At 37.3% G+C, this 22,271-nt stretch overlaps 1 protein-coding gene across 1 annotated transcript in view; it reads right to left on the minus strand.

Moving 5' to 3' along the window:
* ABTB2 (ankyrin repeat and BTB domain containing 2) overlaps positions 1–19,528 on the minus strand; it is a 43,760-nt gene extending 24,232 nt beyond the window's left edge. Inside the window, 2 exon segments of the mRNA XM_029284150.1 lie at positions 5,253–5,405; positions 19,254–19,528. Of these exon segments, the coding sequence (XP_029139983.1) occupies positions 5,253–5,405; positions 19,254–19,519 (419 nt within the window). The 5' untranslated portion in view covers positions 19,520–19,528.
* Between the last annotated feature and the right edge of the window lie 2,743 nt (positions 19,529–22,271).

Genomic DNA, 22,271 nt, shown 5'->3' on the forward strand with positions numbered 1-22,271 from the left:
GGGAAAAATTTCCGATACGTCGCGCAATGTCACAAATTTGACATGTCTTCTCTATAGCATCTATAGAAGAGATCTTATCATGTGGATGCTCTATAGCACGTACTGCAAAAAAGATTAGGGTCCTATTGTTCCTATTACCCATTTGAAGCCACTGTGACTATATCCACCTCTTTGGTCCCTAGCCATTGTTTTTCAATCTTTTGGCAACAGGAGGATCCAACTGTGCCAGACACCAATCCCTCCCATTTTATTTGCCAAATTTGGCAAGCAGATGTGCAGCTGTCAGGCTGGGTAAGGTTGCAAGAGAAGTATGTGTGCATTGAGTGTGTTTGTGTGTGAGGATGGGGAAGGGCTCTTGAGGCAAAAGTTCTTCTATTTTACTGAGGTTTTCCATGCAGTTGCAAAGAACTGTCTGGAAAAAGGAAATAGAAGAAAGTTGCTCCATAGGCATCGGTTGTCAGGTTGAAACTACGGATCTAGTAGTAAGTAGGGGTTGATCTGCAGGGATGGGTAGGTGCAATTTTTATTTGTGTCCAGCAGGCTTCTGGAAGACTTCAATGCTCAGGCAGAATAAGGATTGGACGTGCAGTCAGCACATTTTTATGCCAACCTACAGCTGTCTCCCATATTGGAGAATTAACTGTAGTCTTGCTGTGTGGTTGTCTCCCAATAGGTCTTTCACATGGACAGTTAGCAGATTCATTTGACACTTTCTTCTTTATGTGCAAATTGAGGTTGTTTGGGTTTTTCTTTTTAGTGAAAGTAGTCAGAGGGGGCGAGAGACCTTGATGAAATTATCAAAGCTTTTCTCTCTCTAAACAGATGGGATACTTATGTTTTAATTGTTGGTGTTGCATATGACTAATTTCATTTTTGATTGCATCAGATAAAACAGTTGAGGTTAGGAAAACAATATGGAGCGCTGCTGCCAAAAGTAGCAGATTGGGAAATTTTCAATGTGTGAGTTTTGTTTACTCTAAACTGAGACTGCTAGATTGAAAGACTTGGAAGAAAGAAATTTTGCACTGTTAGCCCATTTCTGAGCAGTTAAAGAAAAATGATAATATTCTGTTCAGTGCATTACATTTAGCAATCTTAAAATTCAATTTATGTATTTATTTGATATTGATGCCACCTGACTGCAACTGACTCTTCAATAAAAAATATTGTTACACTTCAACGCATCTTTCTTCTTGTAATAACTACTTTTCACAGTTTTTCAGAGACCCTTGAGGGTACTTACATGACTTTTCAGAAGCCAGACAGGATTATGAAAGAGTTAAAGATTTTAAATGAAATCTTTCATGCTTAAAATATACTTATATACAGTAATACTCCAAAGCATATTCATAAATGGGAAATTAGCTTCATCCTCAAAATAATTGCCTATAAATATTGAGATTTTGAAGAGGTATAAATATTGAGATTTCCAAGTGTATTTAAAGATTAATATGATAAGTGTATGACACCAAGACAGCAAACAATGATGGCAAAAGAGTAGAATATATAACAACTGGACTGTGGAAGGAAGCAACTGACTGATTGCTATTAGTTCATATAGTTTGTACTAGAATATTCCCTGCCATAATATTGAAGGTTCTTCAAACAGCAGCAGAAGATCCTAAGCTGAATCATATGGAAGGCCCAGCTAATCCAGATTTTTGTTTCCACAATAGTCAACCAGATACCATTAGGATGTTAGTATCCAAATATCCTAGCAATCATGGATAATCATGGATCTGTAATAACTCACAGATATTAATTAAACCTTTATTGGAGAGAGGTGAAAAATTAAGGTTTTTTGGGGAGGAGGAAGGATGCTAATGAATTAAAGCTTTTTGGAGGGGAATCAAGCCTTTTTCGATGAAGGAGGGAAAATAATTATTATTTTATTTTTGGTGGGAAGAAGAAAATGAAACTTTTTTTGAGGGAGGAGGGAAATAAAAGGGGTTTTTTTTTTGTAGGGAAGCACTCCTTTGTACAATGGAGGTTCTGGGATTTGGAGCAAACTGGCTACCATTGCAAGGCTGGGAGGAAAAAACCCCTACCTGTCTGCTATCTTGGGCAAAAGGCACAATCTTGCCACATTGGCTTAACTGCAGCAGTGAGGGTAGCTTGGCACTGCTGTAACACAAACTGAGAGGGAATGTCTGTCACATGGTGTCCCTGCTCTGTCTGTGCTGTGGCAGCACCAAGCAATCCTCACTGCTGCAGATAAGCTGAGGTGACGAACTCGTGCAGGACAGCTTATGAGTCGTGAGTCTGGAATTGATGATGATTGGTAATTATATTTATTATTATTATTTAAACTCAATTTAAATAATTTTGTGTGCACTTGACTTTTTATCATGTGCATGGGTTTCATGAATTGTGCATACTTTAGAGAGAACATATGTTCATACTATTTTATATGCTTAATGCAATTCCTTCCTTCCTTCCTTCCTTCCTTCCTTCCTTCCTTCCTTCCTTCCTTCCTTCCTTCCTTCCTTCCTTCCTTCCTTCCTTCCTTTCTTTCTTTCTTTCTTTTAATTAATTTGTATAGCATCAGCGCTTTATGATTCATACAGGTATCCTGTCATAATCGTGACTGGCAGCTACCAGTCAGAAAAAAAAACAGCAACAAAGATGATTAGAAGGTTGGAGGCTAAAACATATGAAGAACAGTTGCAGGAATTGGTTATATCTAGTCTAGTGAAAAGAAAGACTAGAGCAGGGCTTTTCAACCTTTTCACCCATTGTACCACTTTTAGGATATGGCAATATCCGAGTACCACCAGTCGCCTAGCAAGGTGTCAAAAACTTGACCCAAAAAAAGTAAAAGGAAAAAAAAGTAGTACAGGTAGTCCTCGACTTACAACAGTTTGCTTAGTGACTGTTCGAAGTTACAATGGCACTGAAAAAAGTGCCTCCCAAGCCACAGCCGAGCAAGAGACCTGCCTGCCCACCTGGCGACGCTCTTCCTCCTGTCTGAGGTTTTCATTGTTGTGAGCATTTCTGTTGAGGATTGGCAGCGGGGGTGGGGTGGGGGGGTGTTTGGTTTTTATTCCCCCCGTCTGCTGGGTGGTTGCAGCAGGTTTTGGTCACTTTACATGACCCTGGGACACTGTGACCGTCATAAATATGAATCAGTTGCCAAGCATCTGAATGTAAATCATAAGACCTTGGAGATGCTGCAACATTCCAGCTGATCGGCGCTTCTTGGCTCAGCAGAAGTGCCAGGATCAGTGCTGCTTTCCAGCTGATTGGTGCTTCTTCAGGGCTCAGCAGAAGCACCAGGATCAGCACCGAGCTCCAGCTGAAGCCTGGCGCTGATCCTGGCACTTCCACTGAGCCCTGACAGCCCCGAAGCGCCGATCAGCTGAAAAGCGGCACTGATCCTGGTGCTTCCGCTGAGCCCTGACAGCCCTGCAGCTCCAGCCATCTCTTGCTCAGGCTTGTGCGATGCTGCCACCGGTTCAGCTCATTCCCCTCTCCAACTACCACTTTTCTAGGATGGTTGCGTACCACCTGCCAGGTGCCAATGTACCACAGGTGGTACCGTATCACTGGTTGAAAAGCCCTGGACTAGAGGAGACATGACATCAGTGCTTCAATACCTGAGGGGCTGACACAAAGAAGAGGGGGTCAAGCTATTTTCCAAAGCACCAGAAGGCAAGACAAGAAATAATGAATAGAAACTTATCAAGGAGAGAAGAAACCTAGAGCTAAAGAGAAATTCGTAATGATTAGAACAATTAACCAGTGGAAGAGCTTGCCTTCAGAAATTGTGGGTGCTCTAACACTGGAGGCTTTTAAGAAGACTGGAAAACTACTTGTCTGGTATAGGGTCTCCTGTTTGAGCAAGGGGTTGGACTAGAAGACATCCAAGGTCCCTTCCAACTCTGTTGTTCTGCTAAAGGTTTACTGTTCGTGAATTTGGCCAAACAGTTTTAAAAATCAGTAGCCACTGCTTCATTTTGTGGAAATGGATTTTATAGTTTTAATTATCCATAAGCTTCTCCAGACATTCTTACCATTCTGCTTAATATATAGCCATCTGGTGAGGTACTTGTTTGAAAGTGAGCTAAGTAAAATAAATAAGTTAAAGAAATCATATAGAGCATGGCTTCATGAATTGCTTACAAACCCCTTGGCCACAGAGGACATATTTACTTTCTCCTGTGCAACAAACTAATATGTTATGTACGTGTGTTTCTGCTTTGTATGCATGTGTGCCCTGAGAAGTATTGAGAAGGCTGCACACATTCTGCTCTGGGTCACGTGACCAGAAAAGTGGGGGCTTAGAGTAGAAGCAGCATTTCTGAGTTACTGTTTCCAGCTGCTTCTCCCAACATATAGTAGTACATTGGGGGATATTTTTTTCCCTGGATTTCTTTTCTCTGCAACTCCAAATCAAATCCAGCCTATTAAAAACACACACACAGAGACACACACTCATTGTTTTGCATGCTTCTCCTTCTCATAGATAATTTGTCCTGTTCTGTTCTGATTTGGGAGAGTTTTCCTATTGGTAGACAGATGGCCAGAGGGCAGATGGTACCAAGCTCTTTTATATAATTTCCTTCCAATACTCTGTTGGATTGGAAAGAATAAAAATATTGGTCCCGATGCAGATTCTTCAGGAAGACGAATGAAGATGTCCAACCATAGCAAGAACTGTTCAATTAACCCCATTCTCTGATTTCTGCTATTTAATCATTACCAATCTTTTCTTATTTATGACTGCTCTGTTTGCTCAAGAATTTTTTTATATTTGGTCAAAGCTTCTTCAAAATTCAAATCAACTATTTTTTTCAAGGTCATCCCTCTGTACATGTTTCTTTACACTTTGAAAAAACCTCTAAAGGTTATTGCGGCCTGATTTTACTTCATAAAACCTATGTTGATGCTCTTTCTATGTGCCTGATCATTATACCTTTAAAAATGCGGTCCTTCAGTTTTCTTGAACAAACTGTGATTTACCTTTGGGGTCACATATGGTCAATCACAATAAGTCCAAGGAGGAGCTTGTCCCATTTTAGATTAATTTTTTTTTGGTTTGGTGGTTTTGTTTTGATGGCTAAGAAAAATGCTAAAGTTTATAAATCAGCACAACATATGTCCTCCAGAAATGATACTGACACAGATGGATTTCCCATTATGCACAAATTAGTCTTCTGGTATGTGTATATAAAATGTGTTTGAAAACAGCAGCCTTAATTAGAATATACTGCTATTAAATGTAGGTGGAATATTAAAAGTACACCACTTACTTCAATTGTCGAGGTTCACAGTCCAATCCAGGTAATAGCAGCCTAGCTGTCTGTCGGATGTCATCACTGTCTACTGTTAAACTACGCCGATGCTCAGCATAGGTTATAGCTACTCGCATCCATTCCATCAATGGGGGCAGAAGCATGAATGGCCTGGAGAAGAAAGAAGATATCCAACACACCTCATGTTAAGATCCATTTCATCTAGGAATATTAATCATATATCATACAACTTCTTAAAAACCCATATTTATTTACTTATTACAAATAACTTTACTAATTATATCAGTGGCATCTACTTTCAAGTCATCATGTCCTCTTTAGTAAACATGGTCACACAGGACAAATTGGCTAGGATGTAAACTAATTAATTAGTGATCTACTTTATATTTCTTTTTACATATAATGTATGATATGCCAATGTGCCACAAAAACTGGAATATGGCCGCTAGGATATCTTCCAAACTTGCCACTGAATGGAAGCATGGTAGTAGCCATTGTCAATAGAAAACATACTGTAATAATTCTGCTCCCTTTTGTTAGTCTTCTGGGTGGGAGAAGTATATGCAGATAATACTTGACTTACAACTGTAACTGAGCCTGGAATTACAGTCCTAAGTCATGCCAGTTGTTAATTAGGTCACCATGTGAACACACTCAATTTTGCAACCTTTTTTGGGGCAATCATTAAGTGAACCACTGTGGTCATTAAGTAAGTATAACAGTGGTTGAGTAAATCCATTGTCTGCAATAGGTGTTTTTTTTGCCGGAAACCAGAACTAAAGATGTTTTTTGGTAAAAATGTTCTAAAACATGATCAGGTGACCACAGGATGCTGCAAATGGCTGTAAATGTGGGCTGATTGCTGAGGGTACAAAAATGTGATCATGTGACTGTGGGGGTGGGGGCTTTCAGAATTTAGAATCTGGGTTATAAGTAACCCTAGAAAAGTCTGTTGTAACTTTGATGGGTCAGTAAATTGAGGACTACCCATACTCTGGAAGACATTCAGAGAAGCATATATGGGCATGTTTAAAGTTCTTGCCCTTTCCCCCATGACTTTGTCTACATGGCCATTCCATGCACTTCATAACAATCAAATATATTTCACAACAATCAAATATATTTTTCCAGATACAAAACAATTTTGCACATGATGTCTCATACATCAGATTTCTGCAACCTGACAAACATCCAAAATTCTCAGAACTTTAGTTTGCATCGCCGCTGCTGAACATTCTGGAAGCTGAAGTTCACACATCTGGATGGTGCTCCAATTGTAGAAAGCAGAAAATCTGATATCCACTGAGAACTGAGATAGCAAGACAGTGTGTGCTACATGTTGGGAGTTCACTTAATCTGTTTAAAGTATTGCTTCAGCCATTAACTTAGTAGCTAGCCAAAGGCAAGCCTACTCTTTCATAAAAATCATTTTTTCTTCCAAAATATCTTGATTCTTTAAAAAACCGTGTTAAGCATTATTCACTCTTCAATACCTTTATCATGTCTCTGAACTCTGAATATCCATACAGCTTCCATAAAACCCCATTTGTAACAGTACACATAAAAATGAGTGGGCTATTAAGAAAACAAGATGATAGCATGAAAGACAAATCACATTAAAAATAATGATGAATAATAACATCTATGACTGGAACGCTCTTTTTAAGCCTTTCAGCCTTTCAACTTTCTACTCATCAGGAGCCTACCATTTACTCTTATTTTGCCACAAGAAAGGCATGTTTTGTTCAAATCTGCCTTTTGAAACCATAGTGTGGCTTCTGCTGGGTAGACATTCAACTAATCAAGTTAATCTTTTTGACTCATGCTTTTCCAGCACAGCATCATCAGCCATTTTGTCGAAAGTATTGCTGCTGCCATTACAACAAAAACAGTATATGTCTACTTAGCTTCATTTATTTATCCGCCATCCATCTAGACTGCAATATCAGGATGAACTTTGCATAATAATGAAATGGTAGAATATAGATTAGAAGGTAGAAGAAGTAGGTGATAATGGCAAATGTACAAACACACACACACACACACACACACACACACACACACACACACCATACTGGAAGAAGACAATGGCAAACCCTTTTCATTTTGTTGCCAAGAAAATTGGATTTATATATCTAGTGCATCATCAGGAATCAAGTTTTGTCCAGGGTGAAAAAGTGTAAGGTTTTGGAAAAGGCGTTTGAGACAGAAACCCACAAAACAATATTGTTAAAGTTCTGTATGACTTCTAACAACACAAGTAATAAGCCAATTGACTTAAAAACAAGTTTCCTACCTTTTAATAATAATAAAAAAGATTCTTATGGTGATTCCAAAGAACCACAAATGATTCTTGTGGCTGTTTAATCTAATTTAAGAAGTGCTCTCAGAATACGACTTGTTCAGCAAGATATGTGAATCCAGCACTTATCTGAGGGCCACACTTAGTAGGTCTACTATTGGCAACACCTGTCTGCGTCAAACGACAGGAATGGTAGGGAAAAAAATTGGAAAACCATTTCTCAGTGCTAGTAACCATCTCAAATGCATGGGATATGCTGGAAGATCTGATTACATATATTTCTCCATGCCTGAATGGAACGTAAACAGGTAGTTGACTCAACAAAATAAAACAGAGAGCAGAGATGGCTCTAAATATGACTGAAATAGAGGGTTTTTCCTGACAATGCTCAAGGTGACATATTCCAGAAAACAATTTAGCATCCACACGGTGCAATAAGAGCACATACTAGAGTCTCTTAAAATATAATGCACAAATGGGTCCTTACTTAAGCCTGTTTCAAAATCTTCCCCCTGGTCTTGCTAAGGGAAATGATTGTTGGGCTGCAACAGTCAAGAGAAACAAAACTGACCAACTGATGGCTTTACAACAGTGATTTCAGAACTGCAGAAGCCTCTTGGATAATCAGGGAGCAAAGGCCATTAAACTGTTATTGGGAATTACACAGACTGAGTGGAATGGCAATGCTATAAAAATGGTCACATGACAACATGGCAAAATGTAGCTGGCACACGACCAGGGCTGTAGGCAAGGGTCATCCTAATGAGGCTTAAGGGATGGAAACTGTGCATGTGTGGTTAAAAAAAACTTGATTGTAAAATAGGAGACAGTAAGAGAAACATTATGCCTAGCATGCAATGACTTTGTTGAGGATAGTTGTACTGTGCTTTTTTTTCAATAGTATAATAAAAAATAGATGCATATAAAACTGAACAACTGGGTACGTACAGTCACTGCTTGCTAAATGTAAATTTAAAACTAGTTTGGGCTTGAAGTACTGTTGGAAGCACTACAGAAACCTGAAAACCAGTTTAACCAGAGATGTCAGTGACAAAATGCAAAATAATAATAATAATAATAATAATAATAATGAGGGTGTATAAATACATATCAACAGTATTACTTCCAAGTCTTTGTAACCTTAGCCTCATCAGTAAATCTGCAACTCCTCTGTTTAATTCTTAAACTAAAAGAGAGGAAGGTAAATAGAAAGGTATCTGTGGGATGATGTTCGTCAAGAAACATGTCATTACCATTCTATAAAGATGCTGGACTTGATTCAGAAAATTAAATATCTTTGAATTGGTTTGGGGCACTTCCGTTCCTGACAAAAAAGAGAAATGTCCTATTCATCCTTCAACAGGACATACAGTATATTAGCATATGGTTGCTGCAGTAGCAACAACATCTGTGTATCAAGACTAATAGCTGCTCTATGTCTCCCCCTTTCTTCTTAAAACAATATATGTAAAACACATTGTAAATACATACGATGCAAGTACTTCCCCCTTCATGAAAGTAACATGAATTTTAGTTTTAACCACTGTATCTGAAACAATAACAAGAGTACACAATGTTTGACTAAAAAAACCTGTAGAATCATAACAATGTGAAAAGTCATCTGACACAAAGGTCTTATTATTCCAGCAGTTGCTTTTGCCAATAATGACTTTTGCAGAATGGGATATACTCATCCTGTTAATATCTTCCTCATATTTCCCCAAAAAATAAAATCACAAACATCCAGCTTAGCTGGATTCATATACGTCTAGATTTAAAACAGGAGGCTGCATTTGGACATAATACTGAGATTATTATGGTTTGGCATCATAAGAATGAGCTGCGGTGAATCTTGCAATTGCTCGTAAATCTTTGTCTTCCAAAGTGCAGAAAAGCTTGAAAACTTTTGCTTCCACTTTTTTTTTTTTTATCTTACCTGCATATTGATATAAATTCCAAGCACTAAACTGTGGAGAATCTCAATTGAAATAAGCCAGCTCTAAGTTACAATTCATGATGACTTCAACTAGCACTGGTTAAGATGAGCGATTGGTTAAAATTCAAATTAAATTGGGATCAACCAAATGGAAACTTCTAATTACCTTCGAGCAATGTTAGAAAAGGAGAGGGTATGGGAAAGATGACTTTGAGATCCCTTTGCTCTCTACTAAATCATAGATTGGTCGTCTTTTAATAGCAGATATTATTTCCACTGGCATTTAGGAACTGGTATGACATGCTGAAAATGGCATAAGTTGGACAAAGGGGAACTCTATGGAAATGCTGTGAATCAGAAGCTAAATATGCATTTGTGTCCACACTTTCCTGGAACTGGACATAAGTCCCTATGAAAACAGGGAATCTCCCTTCTGAATAAGCATACAAAGAATCGTCCTTTAGACACAAATCTGGATTCAGGTTTGCTTATAGAGTGCCCTTGATATGTTTATAACCCACTACTCCTTGATGTATTTCCTCCTGCTAAAAAATTAAATGACAAATTAAATGACAAATATCCTGGCATTGCCACCTGCTCCATTACTGCGCATTATCTAAAATTAAATCTAAAGGACGCAACATAGGATAAAAGCCGCTCGTAAGAACGTGTGCAATTTCTAGCATCAAAATTCTCCTACCAAACACTTTCCCTCCACAATGGGCTTATTTTAATTTTAAAAGGTTTTTATTAGTTTGTTCAGGAAGAGGACAAAACATAAGACGCAGATAAAGTAAAAGGAGTCAGACTGCAAATGATTATAGAGAGATTGAAGATCAACATTTGCTTCCACTCACTTTTCATGGGTTAACGTAGATGAAGCTAAGCCTCTGCAAGGAGGGATGTGTATAAATAATAGGATGCATAGCGCAGCTTTCTAAGCTGCAATAAGTCCTGGTTTAGCATAGCAAGGTTTTATTCTCCTCCCCCAAAATTATGGAATCCCCTTTAAAGCAATAAAGACCATGAGGCAAACAAAGAAAAAAAAAGAAATACAGCTTTTTGTTGTATTTTTGGGAAACATTACTTACACAGGCAGTCCTCGACTTACAACAATTCATTTAGTGACTGTTCAAAATTACAACGGCACTAAAAATGTGACTTATGACCATTTTTCACACTTCCAACCCATGATCATGCGGTCAGAATTCTGACGTTTGGCAATTGGTTCATACTTATGACCGTTGCTGTGTCCCAAGGTCACGTAATCACCTTTTGCAACCTTCTGATAAGCAAAGTCAATGGGGAAGCCAGATTCACTTAACAAACATGTTACTAACTTATCAACTGCAAGGATTCACTTAACAACTGTGACAAGAAAAGTAAAAAAAAAAGAGGGGGGGACTTAATAAATGTCTCACTAAATAACAGAAATTTTGAGCTTAATTGTAAGTCGAAGACTACTTGTACCACACTGGATCTTTTTATATGTTTTAACATTAATTTTAATGTTCTAACTTTTAATATCTGATGTTTTAATGTTTTGATCCTGTAACTCAGGGGTAGTCAACCTTGGCTCTTTTATGACTTGTGGACTTCAACTCCCAGAATTCCTGAGCCAGCCATGACCACATGATCGTGGAGTTGAAGTCCACGAGTCATAAAAGAGCCAAGGTTGACTACCCCTGATTTAGCACTATATATTTCCAGGGGTATACACATGATTGAGTTCTAACTTTGTCAACAACCTAATTTGGCCAATAATGTTTTTAGGTAATAAAATTAATTTCTAGTAAATATAGACCGTGATGAAAAAGAACTTTCAGGGAAAATGGCTGACTACTATTGCAATTGAGTTGAAATTAGTTTTTGAACTATAGCATTTGATTGATGCTGCATTTGTGCACAATCTGTTGTTGCTGAGCATGCAGACTTTGTATAAACTCAATTCACATTTGAAGTTGATGCCAGTGTTTTCTTAGTGGAATGCTAAATTAGGATGTTTGTCTATATGTTCATGTGAGTGTTTGTAGAGGATAATTAGCTGTTGTCCGTGAAGGGCTTCAGGGATCACTTTACTTGGAACTCTGCAAGTGAAAAAAACCTAATATTTACAATGCACAGCAAATACTTTATTTCTGAAGACCTACAGCATGCTGTGAATGTATTCAAAAAGAAAAAAAGGGGGGGCATTTTTCCAACAGTGATCTAGTAAATGATTAGAAGAAGGAGAAAGAAGATATATACCAACTGCATAGGGAGAAGCAGGAAAGCAATGGCGAGGAATCGGGTGGAATGAGGTTGGTGGAATTAAGGAGATCCTCCATTAGCAGAACAATATGCAACGATAAAGACAAAAAGTATATTGGGGTTCTCAGGAAACAGTTCCTTAATGCAAGAATAAGGATGTGACAGAGCACAAACAGGAGACTAACATTTATTATGTAAAAGAATAATAACTTTTTTCAGAATACAAAAGTTCCTGAATGAAGAGGAGAAATGTTTGTCCAATGTGGAATACCATTCAGAAGAAAATAGGATTCCTATTACATTTTTCTAATTCTCTGTTATCCTTCATAAAGATGACAATAATTGGCTTTTTCTTTAGATGTGGGGCTGGGTTGATTGGCATTCCCATCCTAAAGGAGGTATGAATGATATTTTTCTGGTTACTTATCTTAGTCTTGGATTGTAATTGAAATTGCTTACCTATTTTATTTTTGGGGTTTATTGTTAGCCACATGGATTTACAGCGTTTGAGTTGGCTGGTGACATAAATTACTTCAACACACAAACACACAGGCATTCTGGGTAACCTAGCAGGAACTAGGAAAAACTTATATTCTGATAGTTAATGGGTGATTCTTGAATAATAATGTTAATACCAAGATTGAGATACTTTCTCTTTTAAAGGTTAGAGCCCATTTTTTAGTAAACCACAAATTTCTCCCAACAGAAATCCTTGGAGAAGATAGAGGGCAATATTATGAATCAGGTTCCTTAGCTTTAGACGATTTACACTAGTAAAAGAAAACTGCTATTATTGGTGGTGGGAGAACCATAAAATATTCTATGAGAAATACTGAGGAAAAATATCATTTAAAGAATGAGTTGAAAATCGTGTTGATTGCTTTGCAAATGAGCCAGATGTTATGGTACCGGCATAAAATATTAGCATAAATTGATCTCATTCGCAATTTGGAATTGTTTGAGAACAGATCTGTATTGACCTAATGAGAAACTTTATTTTTAAAAATATGTATATATCAAGTTCTATTCCTTTCCTTGGCTCTATTATTAGCATTGACTTTGTTGTGCCATAAGAACAATATAAACGGAACTTAAATAACCACCTTCCACATTAGAGCATTACCAAGGGCAGGCTCAGTGCCATATGTTTATGTTTAGTATCACTTAATTATATAAGAACATACCACATCATTCTTTTAGAAACCACAGATTTCTTTATCCTGGTTTCTCTAATTTACTCTAATGGAAAATTATTTTAACCATAATGGGTTGGGGTAGACAGTGATGACTAAAAAGTATACTTTATCATGTCTTTGCCAGTGGTCTGCACTTTGCAGGAATGGTAATTGGTAAAATAGTCTTACTTTCAACAGAGTTTAAGTAACCATGCTTGTCTCTAATGTTGATGACATTTATCTAACGTAATTTGTTAGCCTGCTATTTATTCAAGAAACGGTTTGATTCAGTAACTGAAACTTCACATAGGGAAAACCAAATTTAAATCTGTCTTTAGTTATGGAACAACCTAGATGACTTTGAGGTAGTCACTCCCATGTGCATAAGTGCAACAAATATTAAAAATGAATTGAAAAGTGAAAATGGAATGGAAAGCAGGGGCAGTGGGGAATGTGTAAAAAAATACATATTTCAAACAATTATATGTTACAGTGTTATCGTTTATTCATTTTAGTGCCATATCACTCTCAGAAGTACTCTGGATTTTCATTCATTCACCTCTGGAATTTCTAGCTCAGGTCTTTCATTTCATTGGTCTGTGGATGAATTAGATCAGGGGTCCCCAACCTCTGGGCTGTGGACTGGTACAGATCAGTGGCCTGTTGGGAACCGGACTGCACAAGCAGCGGGTGAGCGAGCAAAACTTTATCTGGCATGCATGGGATCTAGGTTGCACATGAAACCATGCCCCTCCCCAAAACCAGTCCCTGGTGCCAGAAAGGTTGGGGACCACTGAATTAGATGGTTCCAATAAGCAGAAGGTGTGTAAACTGGCATCGTGGGGAAACACTGAAGGCAGTGCTGGGCACTCATTGTCTGTTATTACCTTCTTTTCAAGGCCACTGTCTTCTTCCCCAAACCATGGCTGGTGTGGTTTCATTTCTTCCTCTCAATACCTAGCTTGGCTTCTCCTTCGCTTATGTGGTGCAGGCTTTCTTTCTCCCCTACAGTGTCAACTTCTGCAGTACTGTAGTTCTGGATTGTCCCCATAGAAGCCAGCACTGCAGGTGAGACGTAAGGCTGGTGCTGCACAAGCCAGAACTACAGAAGAGAAACTGGTTCCATGGTCAAGGAGACAGTGGGAAAAGGAGAGTGGGACTCAAAAATCAAGAACAAATGGTAGACTGGGATGTATGATCGCAAACTGTTCTACATGCCTGGCCAAATGCACACAATGGAGATGGATGAAGAAGCTGAGATAGCAGTACCTCACAGGTGAGTTATCACGGGCCTCACAACAAACTAACTAACTCCAGCAGGTTGCATGCGGCCTGCAGGATGTTTGAGACTTTTGTGTTAGAGAGTAATAATAAATGAGAAATACTGACCTCTTAACTGTATTAATAAACTTCATAAACATGCCTGATTCGACATGGTTTTTTTTAATAATAAATAATTAAATAATACATTTTATAATGAATAATAAAAATAAATAAATCACAATTTAAATCCTAGATTTGTTTAATTACTTCAATTACCTAAAGAAGTGAGCTGTAGTTCTCAAAAGCTCATAGCTTTTAATAAAAATTGTTAGTCACTAAAATCGCTACCTGATTCCTTCTAAAAATAAAAATAAGCATCTCTATGTTGCAAAACAATCGTATGTTAAAATTGTGCACAAATTCTACATCTCCATGCTAATCAAACCAATGAGATTATGTGAAATCAAAGGATTTCTTGTCTTCCCCACTTTTGTTCATTTGTTTGGAAGGATATATTAGAGGATCTCAATAGCTCCTCAGAGCACTGAGTGCAACTTAATATACATATCAAAGCAAAACAATGATTTAGTAATAGTATGCCATGTAGGAAAAGTAAAACAAGATGCTTTTACAATAGTTTTACTATATTTAGTTTAAAGCTTTTATCTTAAAGCCACTTAATATCCTGGAATATAAATTAGTGCTACTTTCTCTTGGGCCCTGTTAAGTCCTAATCCTTTAAAAATAAATTATTAATACCTAAACTATATCTTTAAATGCTTTTTCAGTAATTAGCAGGCCTTAAGTCAGGCATCTCCAACCTTTCTAGCCTGATAGGCCTTTTGAGGATATGCTATGGATCTTTTGCAAAATGGCTGCTGAGGAGCTTTGCGCTGTCATGCCCTGTCATCCTGACACATATTGTGCCTGAAAACTAGAACAAGTTTCCTTTTGTTCAAGTTAACTGCTCCCCCACTTTTTTCCAGCATTCCCTGGTTCTTCATCCTACGCTCTGTTTCCATTAAGTTGGCATTTTATGAATTTTGCAGTATATTTCTAGATGGATGGCATAGTTCCTCTTAGTCCTAACACAAAATGCTTATAGTCAGATTATCCATCTATCAATAAGTTCACCCAATCTAATAGGTATCAAGTTGGACCACTATATGCTTATAATTGTTTCTCTTATGTCTTTGCTGTTATAGAGCCCTATAAAGAATTACTGTATACTACAACAGGGGTCCCCAGCCCCGGTCCGTGGACCAGTACCGGGCTACGACATGCCAGCAACCAGTCCACACAAACAAGCAAAGCCCCATCCGCGGGATGCAGGCAGAACACAAAACCATGCCCCCTCCAGTCCGTGGAAAAACCTCTCTCCATGTAACCAGTCCCTGGTGCCCAAACAGTTGGGGACCTCTGTATTAAAACGTAAATTAAATACTGGCAAACTGGGCACCTCATAAACCTCTGCCAATATTGATTCCAAAAACAATGGAATTTCTGGTTTCTGGTATTTCCTAAAATGAATTCAGGTTCTCTTGGTATAGAATGGAATAAGGCTAAAATGAGTGATGGAAAAATAACAAAAGAACTCAATGGTGTAACCACACCTGTTTGCTTTTTGTACACTAAAATATATCACTATGTAATGGATCTCTGTAAAATCAAAGAGGCATTGAAGCACACATACATGTGGATTCTTCCAACATATGTTCTTTGATGATGGAATCTTAGAGATATTACCCCCCTTAGTCATAAGGGATTTGCTCAATGTGTAAAGAGCTGGTTCACATTTTAGCACACAGGTGCAGCATTCCAGCAGGTTGCAAAATACCATTCCAGGCGAGTACAAACCACAGTGATAGACAGCCTTTTTGGTATCTGCACTTAAATTAACATATGCCTATATTCAGAAACATTTCCATGTATGTTCTAGTGACATGGGAGACAATGTGGTTGAACTGAGAATGCAAAGGGTTAAATACCAATCTATCCATGAAGCTTAGTAACTAGTAACAGCACTTATGCTAAATGAACTCAAAGGATAATTGTAAGGAATGAAGGCCTATATGTTTTATTTGAGTTGCTTAACAAAATAATCAAATAAATAATCTTGGCAATTAAAAGCAGAGGTACTTTACATGATTTCAGATGTATGTTTCTCAAATCATCATGGTTCATGAGAAAATCAATGGTAGGTGGAAATAAGGAGGAGTGAGTAGATATGCTACATGAGTAGAGTTTGAAATTCAGGGCCAGAAGTTTAAAACTCAAATATACCTTCACTTTTGGGAGGTTCTTGAAAAACTATTGTTGCTTTCTGTATATATCTCATAATATAATTTTGAAACTAAAAGTGATGATACAATACTACTAAGACCTTCTAGAGGAAAAGTGGGGTACGAATGCAACAAATACAAGATTTGGGATTAACCAATGCCCAGCATGATTATGATGTTAAAAAAAAACTCATCTTTTTCCCAAAGAGCTTTACACACATGCTCGTATGTGGTCCTTTTGTCATTCCAGTTTTATCCTCACAATACCCTGTTAAATAAAACAGGCTGAGAGAGAGTATTTCATGGAAAGTTATTCTGTGGCTGGGTTTTCATAGTACATTAAACAAAAAGTAGATTCTTTGTTTTGCTTATTGGAGGAAGTCAACCTAGTCATTCATCCAAACAATTGTTTGATGATTAGTATTACATCTGAATTCAGAAGTCATGGCTTAGTCTGCAAAGCATGGCTTAGACCTGCAACCCAGGTCTTAGTGGGATGTGTGAAATTCATGATCGAATGGGCTTTGAAGCTTAATCTCCCAACTTTTATTTGGCCATTTTTATTACGATAACATCCTGGCTTTTAGTAAAACTTATGAAGATTTTAACATAGAATGTTCATTTCTAATATAAAGGATAGTTAAGGAAAGTATCTGTGAATCAATGTGGTAACAATTAAATAGCATAAGAAAAACTGGGCTTCATATATTTAGTCACATACATTTATTTTCTCAAACTGACACTGCACATTCGGGCCCTAAAGGGTGTATGAGTGTGTGTAGCAAGGAAGAGGAAAGGATAGGAGGTAAGAAATCCACAGAAATGGTTTTACAGGCAGACAGGAAGGATCTGGAATAGGATGAAAAGGAGGAGACTAAAATAAAAGAAAGACCAGAAGAGGAGAACTAAGGACCTCTTCTGCCTGCTCTCCTAAAATTTAGTAGCACCCCTGTCTGAAATACTAAAAAAAAAGGTTGAAGAGAATTTGATGAATAACCAACTGAAAGAGCAATAAGCAAGCAAGTTCTCACAAAATTAATCAAAAGCAGTCTTGAGCTTCTGAAAGGTTTCAGGATCTGAAATCCAATACCCTTGCAGAGTGGCAGATTGGGGAAGCTTGTTCTAATGCTCACCAGTTAAAATAATGATAGGAATGGCTTTTGGCAAAAGTGTGCATCACCTTTCTTGCTGTTTAAAATGACTGTATTCAGCAGGCATCTAAAAATAAACAACGTAGTGCAGCTGATCTTTGGTGTTATTTTCTTCGCTTTAAAACTGAGTTTTTTTTCCCCCTTAGGTCTGCAATGCCTTCAAAAGCATACTTCATAAGCTCAATGAGGCACAATGGAGTAATGCAGAATTTGCAGCTGATTTAGCACTAAAAGTTTTTTGTTTTTTTTAAAGAGGCTGGATCTTGTAGCCTTGCCAAGATAGAGTATGTGAATCAGTGCCTTTATGCAGCATGCTGCGGGTCTGGCATACTCAGAAATAACCTCAATTTACTTTTTCCTCTTGCTGGAAATAAACAAACAGAAATCTGTGTATATAGTATCCTCTGCAGTATATATCTCACTGGCCACATTAAATGGAAAGCACTGGATTTATTGTGAAAAAGCACACTTTTTAAAAACAATTTTCAAAGACTGGTTAGATTTTTCTTCGGCGACAGCCATGTCATTCTGAATCTGTTACCTTCCAGCTTGCATTTACCTATGTGTGTATTTGAGCTTAAAATTTATATTGTATCAGAAAGAACTCTATATTTGGATGAGAAATGGATCTGCATCAGTGGTGGGATTCAGCCGGTTCGCATCACTTCGGCAGAACCGGTAGCTAATTTTTTGTTGCCCAGGCCCAGAATGGACTTCCAGAAGCGGCATCCACACAGAGAACTGGTTGTTCCCATATTTGAATCTCACTACTGATCTGCATGTGCAAATTTCTGATGTGCACCAGGGAGCCAAGAACACCAGAAAAAGAAAAAAAAGGAACATTATTGATCCATTCCTTGGAAGTAGAACAGTGGCCACATTCAATGCACTCTCATTTGCGCTTACTAAAGCAGCATTAGTAGAATTAATGTTTTGAAACAGTGCTTTATAAGACACCCACAATTATTACACTCTATCTATTGAATCAGCATTGCTTTAAAGTTTCTTAATATTAAGTTTATTAAAAATAACCAATATTTGTGTAGAATATATATTGATTTTGGAATATTCTAGAGACACAGTTTGAAAAAACAAATTAAGCCTTTTCCTCTTTCTATCCCGTCCATATAGAAAAGGAATTTTTCAAGAAAACTTAAAATCTAACATTTGTATCTGAAATCTGCTTATATCAACAACTCTCAACAGTATGCAAAAAGGGAAAATTAGAAATTAGAAGCGGCCAATGAGCAGTTATCAAAATTGTAACAAATACCGAGTCTGCGAAAATATCCTCATTTTTTTATGATCCACAAAGTTTCCTTATAAAAATATAAGCTATTTATGCACTTTAAAAATTTGCTAGGAACTATGGGAATTAAAGTTGAACATGTCTGGAACAGAAAAACAAACATTTTTAAAAAAATCCCTGGAACACTGGAAAATAAAACTTCTGTTGTCTCCGGCCTTTAGTACTCTAGTTCCAGTTCCAACGTGTTAGCCAAGTTAAGAAAATGTCCTGGCTGAGCTACAGAAATGACTGGTGAAGGCTGATTCTGTGGAATTCACAGAGCAAACTAGACTTAAAATGTTCTTCTGTTAACTTGAAAAGTTATTTTGAAGCACAAACAGGAAGACCTACCGTTCATTACTCAAGGCCATCCTTGGTGGATCCAGGTTGGGGTTTTCCATGGATTCCATCTGAGGGCAGCGTAGAAAGTAGTAAAGGGTATGGAGGGCATCGGGGGACCAGGTGATGGGTGGTTGCTGTTGTCTGGTTTGCCGAACAGGGCTCATGCCAGGACGAAGGGTAGTCAAACACTGCATGTGGTGCATTGCTCGTGATACCAAATCACCTGGAAAGGGAGTAGAGTGGGAAACAAAACCAGTTGTATTTTCAAACAGCATGATGATGTTTAACTTCTTCAAGGCCTTTCACCCTTGTTCACTATAAGATGAGAGGTTTATATATTCTGTTTCTGTTCATTCTGAGACCCTTTTGAATGCAAACTGTGTTTTAAAACCTATACCTGTGCTATTTACATTAATTTCAACTTCTTATGAGAATCTGGAAAGCCTGCTTTTTAATGCCAATGGTTGATGATTTTTTTGGTAGTATACATACAGTATTACATACATATTCAACGTTTTCTTGAATTCTGGTTTCTGTAAATGCTTATGTTTGTGCAAATGATTATTTCCTATCATCTCAATAGACACTGGCTAGTTCTTTCTAGAACAAGCTAGAACGAGAAGTCAGCAGTAAATGGTGTTTTCTTTTTCTGGTTTATTTAGACAATATGACTTTGAACCACTGTCCATAGTTTATTAAAGTGATTGAAAAGATACTATATCCTCTGAATATATAATATTCTCACTATACCATTGTTGATATTGGTCAATTTGTATTTCTTTGAAAACTGGTATGCACAAAACTGGTATGTATTTCTTTGAAAACTGGTATGCTAGGTATGATAACTCAACAAGTTATCATAGATTCAGAGTTAAAAGAGGAGAGGATTGCTAAGTTTAAGGACTTCAAGACTGATACCTAAAAAGGCCTATAAATGTGAATGTTCATTTCTTACCATTGCAAAAAGGAAATTTGGGCCTTAAATCTAAATAGCAGAATGTTTAGTATTCACTGAAACATACTCCTTACTAGGGAGTAAAATGCACTGAACTTACTGGAACTTACTTAAGCCTGCAAATTTATCTGTTTAGGAGAGAAAAAGATTATAGATTTTTTTTTTTAAAAAAAAGAAAATTGTTTGACTAAGTATTATATCTTAAAATGTGAATTACAATTTTCTGAGTCTTCTGTTAATATATATTTAATATACTGTACAAAAAGATGTATATACTGTATAAAAAGAAATGGATTATTTTTTGCGTAAATTTGTAAAATCTTCTATTTGGATTTAAATTTTCAGGCAAGAGATTATATAAGATTTCATTAAAGGCAATCAGTGAACCTGCCAAATTACAAAGCGGGGAAAAGAAACTGTTTCTAATCATGGACTGATGCCATAAGAACATTCTTGCATTGCAGAATGTGCTGTACAAATGTGTTGAGCCTTTTTCTTTTAAATAAAACCTCAAATTAATGCAGGTCATGAAATAAATGGTGAAACCTGTAAGGTATGGATTGATTTCTAATAGTCCCATTCATATGATTATGATGATGATAAACAAGAGGAGAAATGCTAAGACAAACATTTTCCAGGGGAAAAATAATCTACGAAGCATCCTTTAAATAGTGTACAGTACACCCCAAAGCATAGTTTACATTAATCAAAATATAAACAGACTTTCATAGCTTATTTTATATATAAATATCTGTCAGAAGTTTTATTTATTTATTTTGTTATTACTAACTGGCTCTTAGGCTGGAAAGTTGCCCTTTTGGCATTTGAATATGATTCATCCATTTTCCAAATTCATGGGCTCTAGGATGGATGTGGCATGTTAGCCAAATACTGGGGCCCACAAGTTCTCTGGAATTTTCAGCAGGAGTGGAAAACAATTTGGTCCTTCAAACATTAAGTGGGATGTAATATACGACTGGCAAAGCAAATGCAGCATAAATAGTTGCTACTTTCAGATGTCCATTTCAACCAGTTTGTTACTTATCAAAACAAGTGCAATACTGTAGTGGTGCCAAAATAGGAGGCAGGCACTCACACATGTATACAGTTTCAGCATACAGTTGATACAAATCATTAAACTTTTAAGTAGCTCCAATTCCGTGAAATTAATGGATTCTTATCCATTGCTAGACTGCATATACAGTATGCTGTGATTTTCATTTGTAGCTTCAAAATCCTTGATAGCCTTGTACTCCTTTATGTCTTCTCTCCCTGGGACAATCCCTTTCTCTCTGCTTGGCATTGTTCTCTCTAATATCTTGATAAGGCAGTTCTTTCATACATCTCACAAAGCATAAATTTCCCATAAATTCTCTGAAACACATTCCTTTTAAATGTATTGTTTTATCACTGAAAATAAAATACAAACAAGTAAAACAAACAAAAGCACACCTTCAACCCTAACAACGACAAAAAGGAAAAAAATCGTGTACAAAAAAAGAGGAAAAGTGGTCAATTAAATGTGAAACACATTCCTGATCAAAACTACCTACAACAACAAAACTGAAAAGTATATACTTCTCCTCATCTGCCTTGTCCCCATTTTCTTCTTCTTACTGAATTGCTTACTTCACCAGTTGACAGCACCTCGGCTAACTTCAGAAATTAGGCAGGATTGGCCTTGTTTAAAACTTGGGGGCACCTTGGAATTTTAGGGCTGTTAGCCACCCTGTGATGTTGAAACAGTATCACAGAGGAAGTGAACAGTAAATTTCTGCAGAACTGTTTAAAACAACAACAACAACATATAGATGCAGAGTCTAGGAGGTGAGCTTCACCTGAAGGCATCCTTACCTTTTCTTTCCTTCTCTTGCTTCCCACATATAGAATTTTAGATTCTAAATCCCTTGGAACAGTGGTTCTCAACCTTTTTAATGCCGCGACCCCAACCAGTCATAAGTCGAGGACTAAACCGGTCGTATGTCGAGGACTAAACCGGTCGTATGTCGAGGACTAAACCGGTCGTAAGTCGAGGACTACCCAACCGGTCATAAGTCGAGGACTTTCCCTGC

Source organism: Protobothrops mucrosquamatus, unplaced genomic scaffold (assembly GCF_001527695.2).
Source record: "Protobothrops mucrosquamatus isolate PMUCROS unplaced genomic scaffold, P.Mucros_1.0 scaffold394, whole genome shotgun sequence".
Lineage (NCBI taxonomy): Eukaryota > Metazoa > Chordata > Lepidosauria > Squamata > Viperidae > Protobothrops > Protobothrops mucrosquamatus.